The 11,497-nt window shown below is 41.2% G+C and overlaps 1 protein-coding gene across 1 annotated transcript; it reads right to left on the reverse strand.

The window, feature by feature from the left end:
* Nucleotides 1-3,747: 3,747 nt before the first annotated feature.
* Nucleotides 3,748-11,262, reverse strand: hnf4b (hepatic nuclear factor 4, beta). Its single transcript, XM_058629635.1, has 10 exons — nt 10,953-11,262; nt 9,491-9,641; nt 9,186-9,280; nt 7,501-7,607; nt 6,968-7,123; nt 6,580-6,667; nt 6,318-6,470; nt 5,345-5,596; nt 5,169-5,243; nt 3,748-4,120 (listed from the first exon to the last, which is right to left on the reverse strand). The coding sequence occupies exons 1-10, from the start codon at nt 11,056-11,058 to the stop codon at nt 4,077-4,079; spliced, it is 1,227 nt and encodes a 408-aa protein (XP_058485618.1). The 5' UTR covers nt 11,059-11,262; the 3' UTR covers nt 3,748-4,076.
* Nucleotides 11,263-11,497: the final 235 nt, after the last annotated feature.

Genomic DNA, 11,497 nt, shown 5'->3' on the forward strand with positions numbered 1-11,497 from the left:
CATCTCAGTCAGAGGCTACCTGGGTTCCAGCTATCGACATTTAATGCTGAATTTAGTGTTACATTTCAGTGACATCTCATTCAAATATAGACTTTAAATAAATGACAATAATATGACTAGAAGGTGCTTTACATGCACACTTCTCAACATTTCAGTGCTCTGACCAACAAGTAACCGATGTTGGCCTCTCTCTCAGTCACCATGCTCACAAGTCTCTCAGACTGAAGTTATATAATCAACATTACATCACAGAAATGAATGAAAAAGTCAATTCGAACACTTTTAAAAAGAACAATGTTTCTATTCCAAAACATCAGACAAATATCTGCAGCTCTGATAAACATAACATCTGTCTCTGTCTGTCTGTGTGTTGACAGGGAATGAAGCGTCCTGCAGCACTGACCATGCACACGCTTCAACACACTTCAACTTCAAGCTCAAACTGCAGGTTGACTTTGTATCATGAGAGAATGAGGAAAATATGAAGAGGGAAACTTGAAGTCCATGATGTCACTGAGTAAAGATCACGTCTCCTAAAAGTCAGTAACTAGTCATTTAACTCTTAACTCTGTAACTCAATACTAGTCATTTACACATACATAATGACTTTTGTCTTATTTGTTGAGGAATTTTCTAAAATATAAAAAAACACAACCCTTATACAATGTAAAAGGAAATAAATGAAAGTCATGACCCTCGATCTCTACAAAAGTTTGCAGAAATTGGTTCAATAGTGTGAGTAATTCTGCTAAACACTGAAGTAAAAATGGATATAAATAGAAACTTTCCCTTTTGGTAAAGTTTGTAGTAAAGTAAATGTGTGTTTTTTCTATAAATGATGTAATAATAAAAGGTAATTTCATGGAGACTATATTCGACAGCCTCCTCTCGCTCAGTTTTGAATCTTTGAAAGAGGAACAATGTGAAGTCAGCTGCTGCCTCTGGAATGTTTTCCATTGTTATTGTGAGCTGTCTGCTTTGGAAATGAGTGAATGCAATATTTCTTCCTTCTGTTCTCAGTGCTCAGTATTTAGAAAGACGGTTTTCTAGTAATCTGTGCTGTTTACCTTCCTCTTGTTTCATGTGGTTTCATGTCATCTTCATCTTTGACGTTCAGAAATCATCGTAGCTTTAATGGTGTTCTGCAAAAGTCGGCACAGATACTCATTTGATTTCAACAACCTCTAATTTAATGAAGTCAGTCTTTCCCCACTGATCAAATAATAACGTGGTGCAGTTCAGTGGAGACAATCAAGCAGGTCTGTGGCCTGGATTTCACACTTTATTCCATTTATCCTTTAACCTTTAATCTTTAACCACCAACACTTGAGCTTATGTTGAACAGTATAAAGAAGACATTTGACAAATGTTAGCTGGGACTGGCACCAGCAACCCTCATGTGGAGGATAAGTGGTAGAAGAGGAGAGAATGAATGAAAATAATGACTTAACTGGAGCAGCACAGTGGTACAGTGGTTAGTGCAGTTGCCTGACAGCAAGAGGATACTTGTGTGTGGATTTTAGCCCAAACACTTACTGATTGGACTCAGATGAATTAGAGAGCGTCAGTATTGATTTGTGTGAATGACAAGGAGAAGCAGTAATGGAGGAACCCTGAAGTCTCTCCCTGTACAACGACGTTAATACTCATGTATTTATTTCTAGCAGAGGTTACATTGAGCATAAATGTATCAACAACTTATTCACGTACCGTCATCTCATCTTCTGTTTCCACACGTCCAGTTCCACATAAAACAGTTATGGTGGTGATGTTCGATCTCAGTTGTCTCTGCTGTGAATGCAGCTCATGCAGATCTCTTGACCTGAATCCCAGACCAAAGCCAGCACAGGGAGCACAGTCTGATGATGGTGAGTTCATGACTGCAGTAAAACACACACAATCACATTTAGATGCAGTTGACAAGCAAAAAACAGAGGATTTGTGGGAAATGGTCGGTTTTAAAAGCAAATTTATACATTTAATAGATTTTCACTGTATTTATTTTGCATTGTGCACTTTCAGTTTAAACTGAACTAAAACAAAGATGCACAATATTTAAAAAATATTGTTTACTGCTGAAGATTTCTGTACGTTCTGTAAGTTCTGTGTGATCATTCTTCCACGTGCATATTTACAGTACTGTAACTTACTGTAGCTGTACCATGAATCCTAATCAGTGTTTTCCAGGCCGCCCTCCAGAGTGTCCCGTTGTTATGACAGCACGTCTTGCTTCAGCTGATCTGGCTGGTCCACATGAGCACACTGTATACTGTCTGCTGGTGTAAGAGTGCAAGCCCAGCGCAGACTGTGTATACTGTCACATGGAAATGTAAACTCTGACAACACCTCCACCGTCTGTGAAGACGAGAATACCTTCGGTTTATTGGCTTATATAATCTTATGTAACTCATTTCACCAGAAAAGTGTAAACACCACAGACCTGATGCTGACGTCACTCCGTCATACATATTGTTCTCATGAAAAAAGGAACAAATCAAGCTTCAAAACAAAGGTATTAATGATGAATATGCTGTTTAAACCATTCACACGTTTGTGGATATTGTTGCCAGTGACTTCAGGGAAGAAAGAAGGATGAATTTCCCTCTGTTTTTCTATGAGGTCAGTAATTAAAGTGTGAAAACAAACACAGCAGCGAGAACAAGTAATGGTTTCATTATGCATAACACACTTGTGTCATTTTGTTATGTGGAGTGATTACAGTCTCTCTCAGTTTGTGCACAGCAGCAGGCGGTGACTTTATTAAACATCCTCAGAAAAAGATAAAATGTTAAATGTTAAGATATTCGACAAACTTCACGTGTCATCATAACATTTCTACATTCAGATTTACTTGACACATCTTTGACCACAAAACACTGAAGAAAAGGGAAAACAGTGGGAAACAAATGTGTGTCTACAAGGGCATTTGGCGCCCTCTGCTGACAAATGTTGGGTCTTGCGTGTAATGAGGTGTTCAATGAATGCTTTTGCAGTTTTTCAATGTCCAGAATGTTATTTATCCAACAATTAATGTGCTTTCTGTATGAAGTTTGAGGAGAAATGTTATGTATGCTGTGTTTTAGTTGATGATTAAAGCACGGAGCAGGAGTTCCCAACTATTGGGAATGTATTTGTGGACTGGAGGAGGAGAGGGGGCGCTACAGAGCTCATAGTCACTTACTAGTAGTGTCATGTTCACATAGAAGCTAAATGTTATCACTGTACAAAACACAGAGAAATCAAAACTTGACTCAGAGACGGAGACGAGGTGCAGTGATAGCATGGAACTGCAGAGCTTTGTGTTGGTTTGGTTCTTTTAAATCAATATAAATTCTCCTGTGATTATGTGATAAAAACGTTTCCAAGAAAAAATTACAAACAAAATGCAATAAGTTTGCTTTCTGTGGCTCATCCCAGCCCAAGGCCCAGCGCTGAAGCCCAGCCTTCAGAGTAATGAAAAGATTTTGTTCACAGCAGTGAGTGTATGTCAGTCTGTGTGTGTGTACGTCAGTCTGTGTGTGTGTGTACGTCAGTCTGTGTGTGTACGTCAGTCTGTGTGTGTGTGTACGCCAGTCTGTGTGTGTACGTCCGTGTGTGTGTGTGTACGTCAGTCTGTGTGTGTACGTCCGTGTGTGTGTGTGTACGTCAGTCTGTGTGTGTACGTCCGTGTGTGTGTGTACGTCAGTCTGTGTGTACGTCAGTCTGTGTGTGTGTGTGTACGTCAGTCTGTGTACGTCTGTGTGTGTACGTCAGTCTGTGTGTACGTCAGTCTGTGTGTACGTCAGTTTGTGTGTGTACATCAGTCTGTGTGTGTACGTCAGTCTGTGTGTACGTCTGTGTGTGTGTGTGTACGTCAGTCTGTGTGTACGTCTGTGTGTGTGTACGTCAGTGTGTGTGTACGTCAGTCTGTGTGTACGTCTGTGTGTGTGTACGTCAGTGTGTGTGTACGTCAGTCTGTGTGTACGTCAGTCTGTGTGTACGTCAGTCAGTCTGTGTGTGTGTGTGTTGTCTCATAACACTCTTGTGTCCCTTGGTGTGGACAGGTGTCTCTGGTATCATCCCTGTGTCTCTGCACGTCAGCACTGGTCTGTGTGGGCAGCAGAGAAACCACTTGGAAGAGCTGCAGGAGAAGAACAGACATTAGCTGTTTATGCTTATTTAACTCTTAATGGAACAGTGACGATCTATAAACTTTCATTTTGGCAGAGGAAGAACGGTCTGGAATGTCTGACAGTGCACAGACACAAAGGCGCTAGTATGGAGGAATTTAATTCACTACTTTTACACCCACAATTCAGACAGACTGCTGGAACCATGTGGGAGGTGACCACGCCCATATTTTCTAGACTTGATATTATAAGTCCACCTACAGTCTGAGGACTTTACGGCTCTGCAGCGTTTAAATAGGAACTAGAACAATCTATTTATGTGACATCAACAAAACTAAAGCCTGATTTAAATATAATTGTATGAAAACAATCACGTTTGTGATTGTTGTGTTGTGTTTGTGATTGTTGTATTTGTGATTGTTGTGTTTGTGATTATTGTGTTTGTGATTGTTGTGTTGTTGTGTTTGTTGTGTTTGTGATTGTTGTGTTTGTGATTGTTGTGTTTGTGATTGTTGTGTTTGTGATTGTTGTGTTTGTGATGGTTGTGATTCTGATTGTTGTGTTTGTGGTTGGTGTGTTTGTGATTGTTGTGTTTGTTGTTGTTGTGTTTGTGATTGTTGTGGTTGTGATTGTTGTGATTGTGATTGTTGTGTTTGTGGTTGGTGTGTTTGTGATTGTTGTGTTGTGATTGTGTTTGTTGTGTTTGTGATTGTTGTGATTGGTGTGTTGTGATTGTGATTGTTGTGTTGTGTTTGTGATTGTTGTGTTGTGTTTGTGATTGTTGTGATTGTTGCGTTGTTGTGTTTGTGGTTGTTGTGTTTGTGATTGTTGTGTTTTGGATTGTTGTGTTTGTGATTGTTGTGTTGTGTTTGTGATTGTTGTGATTGTTGCGTTGTTGTGTTTGTGATTGTTGTGTTTGTGGTTGGTGTGTTTGTGATTGGTGTGATTGTGATTGTTGTGTTTGTGGTTGGTGTGTTTGTGATTGTTGTGTTGTGTTTGTGATTGTTGTGTTGTGTTTGTGATTGTTGTGATTGTTGTGTTGTTGTGTTGAGTGCTCACGTGTTGCAGCGTCAGACGTGACAGAGGTGCAGTTTTCAGCTGAAGCTCGTTGCTGCGCTTGAGTCGTGTCGTTGTCTGAAAGAAGGAAACATTGTTGCTGACAGAATGTAAAGCTGCATAAAGAGCACACGGTCACTGTTGACAGTGGGAACACAGTGTCCTGCAGCAGCCTGTACTTGTTTCATGTTGAGTTTTGGCTTCCTCTCCCAGCAGCATCTCGAGTAAAAGGCTGTCCATCCTGGCTTCACCCAGCAGCTGAGCTAAATGAAGCGTCTCCACCATCTGCCAGGCCACACTCTGCAGAGCAGGCAGGATCAGCAGCAGCTCCCCAAACCTTCCCCGCTGCTCACAGGTCGCTTCTTCTAGCAACAGTTGGGCTTGGAAACGTATATTTCGGATGAGCTGAGGACTCTTCAAGCCCGAACAGTCTGTGAGACAAAAGCCGGGGCACAGAGAGAACGTTAGAGACGTGACATCAACTAACAAACACCTTTGTTCACTTTTAGTTTCATCTGCATCCTGTCTGATATGCACTTGTATCAGTTGGTCACAAAACACCAGGGTAATATTGAAAGATAATAATACAGAAGTATCTTCAACAGAATGATTGAAACTGTGTTTGAATACAAGAATAAAAGCTTAATTATTGTAAAGAATCCAAAGACGGTGTCTTTACTTGGCAGTGAGACGGAATCAAACCACTGTATTTGCCAGTTCATTGGTCCTCATGTTCTCTGGTTCTCCTGGTTCTCCTCCCACAGGCAAACTAAAGTGCATGTGCTTCAAGCTGGGATTTGTCAAGCAATACTATCAGACCTGACGGAGGGAGAGTATGTGTGAATACAGTAGCTGGTGGAGAAAAACCTTTTATCCCGTCAAACTGCTGAAAGAGCAGGATTTTTGAGCACTAGTCTGAAACTTTTGGTGGATCTTTCTGTGCTTTCAGTCGTCACTGAACACACTTGAGAAACACAGAGATAGTTATGTGGAGCTGATAGTTTTCATCATTTGAAAGTGTTTGGAAACCTCTTACTGTCAAGGTCGTCACACATCCTGACTTTAAAACCTCCCTGAAACTCTCTGAACTTAAAGAACTCAAAGAATGAAAAGCCAAAGAAACGGACAGCACCACGTGAAGAGTCGACTGACCGGGGTTAAAGAAGACGATCGTTTTGAGGACAGCAAACTCCTTGTCTGTGACGTCCAGCTCTCTGAGAGGCTTGACCAGCTCCTCCTGAATTCTGAAGGCCACTCTGGACACTTCGATCTGTGCACCTCTCAGGGGGATCACAAAGTCATTTCCTGCTCAATAAACACAAACACGTGTCACAACTCATGCAATATCTATAAATACAATTCCCTCAGGGCATAACTGAATGAAGAAGAATACAGGCTGTTTCATCCGTCTTACCCAGGAGAATGAGATTGTTGTAAGGCAGAGAACGTCGCGCTGCCCCGAGAATAAGATGCTCTGCAGAGTGGGTTCGTAGCAAAGTAACCTACAAACACACACACACACACACACACACACACACACGCTTGTCATGCACTCACGTCCAATCACTTTCCTAGTGTGTTACAGTGACACCATAAGATTACATTTAACACCAAGTCCAATATAGACCAAATACACTTATTTTAATGATAAAATTCCACTAATATTTACATTTAACTTCAAATTCAGATAAAATATGCTCTGGAAAAGTTTAAAATGAAATGCTTTCAATGAAAAAACATTACATTTAACAATGAGAAATGCTGTTAAATGGACTATTTAATGTTATTTTCACTCTTCTTACCCTGTCATCTAAAGGGAGGCTGCAGAACTCTGGGATGTGCTTTGCCCACTCCACCAGCAGGAGGAGTTGCTGCTTCATGGAGTGAAACACATCTGCGATGCACGCCGTCTTCTTGGTGTAGATGTCGTGACTCTGGGGTGAGAGCAGCACTGAGGGCTGAGATCAGAAAGATGAGGAAGATGATGATGCTGATGTGTTTATATGTATGCAAGACGAGGCAGGTACCCGAGGTTCTGCTTGATGGAGAATCAGTATCTTTCTCTGCAGATGCTCTTTTGCTTTTTTACTACATGCAAAATTGAATCACGTTATAATTATTCATTTGAAGGCGATTGAACATCAGCACAAAATCCCAGATCAAGTTAGTGCAATTAAATTGGCTGTGATTAGACGTGGTCCCATGGCGATGGTGTCATTGTGAATACAGCTGGCAGCTACAAGCAGAATTGAATGGCTGCTCACATGTTTCCTCTTTGTCTCTGAATCGACATGAGAACCAGGGCTGACATGACGTGACGTGTGCGGCGTGTTACCTGCTGCACGCTGGCCTCGGCCCGCAGCAGCACAGTGATGCACAGAGAGCCCACAGTCTGGCCTTTGGCTCGGTGAATGCTGATGCAGTCTCTCTCATTCTGAACAGCTGGACAACGAGAGGAAATAAAAACAGCATCAAACTAAATCATGTTCTGACAGAAAAGATCTACAATGTCCCCCCATAACATCACTGCTCATCTGTGTGTGTGTGTGTGTGTGTGTGTGTGTGTGCCAAGTGTCTACTTTGCAAATGTTTATGACATTATAGAGGAAAAGGAAACAGGAAATTCTCTCTCCAATGAATTTGTTTCCAGGTGTCATTTATTTTATGTGAATTCATTTTGGAGTTGATGAATGAAAAGGGCCACACGGTGGAGTAGTGCCTAGTACTGTAGCCTCACAGCAAGAAGGTCGTGACCCGGTCCAACCGAGGGCCTCTGTGTGTGTGTGTGTGTGTGTGTGTGTGTGTGTGAGAGAGTGTTGTTTGTTTGTGTGTGTGTGTGTGTTGGTGTGAGATCAGCTGGAAATGAACGTCTGTGACCCTCGTGTGGAGGATAGAGCGTTAGACAATGAATGAATGAATGAATGAATGAATGAATGAGACAAAAAGGGCATTTGTATGATGTGATGAAATCTGGATCTGGTTTTAATATTCTGATGTTGACAACAGTTGTTTACATTTGCTGCTGACAGTCACAAATGGACATGGATGAGTGGATGCTTGATGTGTGTGGATTATGTTGATGACCCTCCTGTGAGCGTATACCTAGGATAAGAGCGGTCTTGGAAGCGTCCAATGTGGCTTTAGAAAGTCAGACAAGTGTCGGAGTGATCAATCATCAGAGCTGTCAGAGCTTATATCAAATAATCAGGAGTGTATTAATCAAACTGGAGGAGGCGGAGTGTGTCTCTCTGGCCTGGTGCAACATGACAATGTCAACAATTAATCTGTGCGGCAACATCAGTTACGTCTGAACTGGGAGGAACACATTCAGAGGTCAAGTATAAAATGAGCGTCTCCAGGCAGAGGCTGGTTATTGTTTTCTTTCTTTCTTTCTTTCTTTCTTTCTTTCTTTCGTTCTTTCTTTCTTTCTTTCTTTCTTTCTTTCTTTCTTTCTTTCTTTCTTTCTTTCTTTCTTTCTTTCTTTCGTTCTTTCTTTCTTTCTTTCTTTCTTTCTTTCTTTCACCGCAGCACCACGTCTGACTTCTGTTCCACAAAGCAGGCACATTAGCAAAGAGAACTTTTGCATGTGTGGCCTTGGCCTTCACTTCAGGGGCTTGTGAGCAGCATCTTTCCAGAAAAATAAATGCAAAGCAAATATTTGCCCCTCCGCAGTCATGTTAATTATTCATGTGTGGGGACTATTCACGGCTCTCTCATCACAACTCGTTCTCCCTGCTCAACTGTGCAGGTCGGTGGAAAATAGGGCTAAAGATTCACATCGTGCACATAAATACACGTGCGGACACACTCACTGTTTCTCAAGATATAAATGAAACCTCCCATGATTCCACATTTCCTCCTTTGCCCTAAAGACACACTGTAAACGCAAGAGGTGAACAGTGAACTTTAAAGTTTGGGCTGGTAATCTGAAACTTGTATGCTGATAATATGCTTTAAGAATTTTAAAGACACGGCGTGTTAATAAAAGAGTAAAGCTTAAGGAGAGATATTTCTCCTGACCTTCTTTTCTCATTCCAGCCTTGATGCACTTCTGTAATCTGCAGTAGCGACACTGGTTCCTCTTGTCTTTGTCCACAGTACACTGCCTGTTAAACCTGAGGAGGAAATGATTGAATATTTGTCAGGAGGAACCACAGCTACATGTGAATATTGTTCTTCAGCAGCACAACTCGAGCTATGTTAATACAAACTGAGACACGACAGAATCTGAGGTTGGTCAGTCAACAGCAGAGTTTATTTAACGTGATGGTGGAAAAATAAGATAAGAACTAAAGTCTTGATGAATGAATGAGGATGAAACTCACCTGCAGTTGTACGTGTGGTTGTTTCGAACACTCCTCCTGAAGAAGCCCTTGCAGCCGTCGCAGCTGGAGGCACCGTAATGTTTACCTGTGGCTCTGTCTGAGCAGATGGAACACTGAGATGTTCCTCTTTCAGACTGGGATGGTGCTGACACTGTGAATGCACAGAGCAGACATTGAAACCAAGAGAGAAATCAATCAAAGAGAGCAAACCTCCACCAACACTGCCCAGTGTCTTCTATTTGTCTTTAAAAAAAAAGAAAAAAAAGAGACAAATATAGAAACTGAATTTTTATCCATAATTTTATCCATAAAACAAACAAACAAATCTGTCCTTTTCTTTTTGAATGTTGGTGCTCAGACAATAACAAGTGTTACAGTATATATTTAATACTGATGACTTGTGATAGACGTAAGCAGTGTAGTGCCCTTTGACCCTTAGAACCCCTCATATTTGGTCTCTAATGAATAAATAAATACACCTGTGCCTCTTCTAACGAGCCCCAAAGCATCCAAGACAGATGAGAGCTGTGTGATTTGTAAAGAGGAGACACCGTGATGGACACGATCACTCATTATCGTCTCTGTCGACTGGATCTTCCCTCTCTGTGAGAACCTCCCAGATCCAGCTCTGTAGATTATGAACTCACAGCCCCTTAAATATCACCTTGGCACCTTTTATATAGGTTTAGTAGGAGCAGTGGTGATAATGAACGAAGGGTTATATAGGTGCAAATATCACTGCTCTGTGTGCCCGTAGGCCTTGGGGGAAGAACTGCTGCTTATTACCCAAGAAGAAGAGAAAACTCCCCGTTTAATTAAAGCAGTTGGAGGTCAGTGACAAGTCACATTGCACCGCTCTCTGGCTAATTCTACGTTTAAATTCTCCTTCTATGTTTCTGTAAATTGCATCTTGCCGGTGTTTGATTGCTGCAGGACTGACTCTTGAAGAGCACTGACCATCAAATCCATGTTCTTGGAGCAGTGTAGTGTACAGACCGCAGGCAATAATGTATGTAAATTGCATACTTAGTTTAGGGAGATGAAGCAGCGAGGGATTACAGTTTAACAGGGAAAATGCTTTCTGTGGTCAAAGATCACTTAGATTGAATTAAGAGATTAAAATACATTTGCCTCGCAGTTATCTGGATTTGAAGAACGTCTGTTGGTAAAGCTTTTTCATTTAAAATGGAAAGACAGCGGCCGTGGTTTAGTTCAGCTGAGCCCCAGTTATAAAACCTGCAGAGGATACAATTATCAACATTGTTGTGTAGATGTCTGAAAGGATGACAACAAATCCTTCATGTGTCTTTTGAGTGAAGCTCTTTAAAAACTCTTGGACTTTAAATTACTTGCTTAAATAAAGAAAACAAGCCCTCGTCTCTTTCTAAAAATAATAACTACCACACTTTTGACTTTGTATGTGTGGTTGAGGGTGATGGAGGTGAAGTTGAAGTCATCTCACCTGTTGTAACTGTTTGCAGTGGTGTCACCATCGTGTTGTTTAAATGTCCAGTGTCTGCGCTGCGATGAGTGAGCTCCAGGTTCAGGATTGTCCCGGTCAGCTTCATGGTCCTGATGAGCCTTCAAAACTGGTCCATGTGCAAAACTCCACCAGTTCCCACTGTAACTGTTTCACCTTCAGCTCAGTTTCTCTAAAATATAACATTTAAAACCAAAGCTACTATTATTTATTATCTTTTCAATGTGTCACTGTTACGTTGCTGTGATCAGACAGTGGTGAAATGTGGCCACCGTCTGTTTGCTTGTTTCTTATCAGTGAAGCGTCCAAAGGGGAGAGTTCAGAAACAGATTAAAAACCCCAAACAGATAAAAGCTGTGAGAAAAGGGTCAGAAGCACACGGTGAAATGCATCCACCATAAGTAAAATAAATGTCATCATGAAAAGTCAATAACATCAAAGTACAAGTCCATAGGTTGTAAAAGCGGGACATGTTTTATTTAATGTGAGCACAACATTTACATGCTTCTCTCTTAGCTTCAGTAAAT

The sequence above is a fragment of the Solea solea genome, chromosome 5, assembly GCF_958295425.1.
Source record: "Solea solea chromosome 5, fSolSol10.1, whole genome shotgun sequence".
Taxonomy (NCBI): Eukaryota; Metazoa; Chordata; class Actinopteri; order Pleuronectiformes; family Soleidae; genus Solea; species Solea solea.

Coding starts and splice junctions, on each gene's coding strand:
- hnf4b (XM_058629635.1), bottom strand. CDS start 11,058: ATGAAGCTGACCGGGACAATCCTGAACCTGGAGCTCACTCATCGCAGC. Junction 9,281..9,490: donor AACCACACGTACAACTGCAG/GTGAGTTTCATC, acceptor TTTCCTCCTCAG/GTTTAACAGGCAGTGTACTG. Junction 7,608..9,185: donor GGCTGGAATGAGAAAAGAAG/GTCAGGAGAAAT, acceptor CTCGTTGTCCAG/CTGTTCAGAATGAGAGAGAC.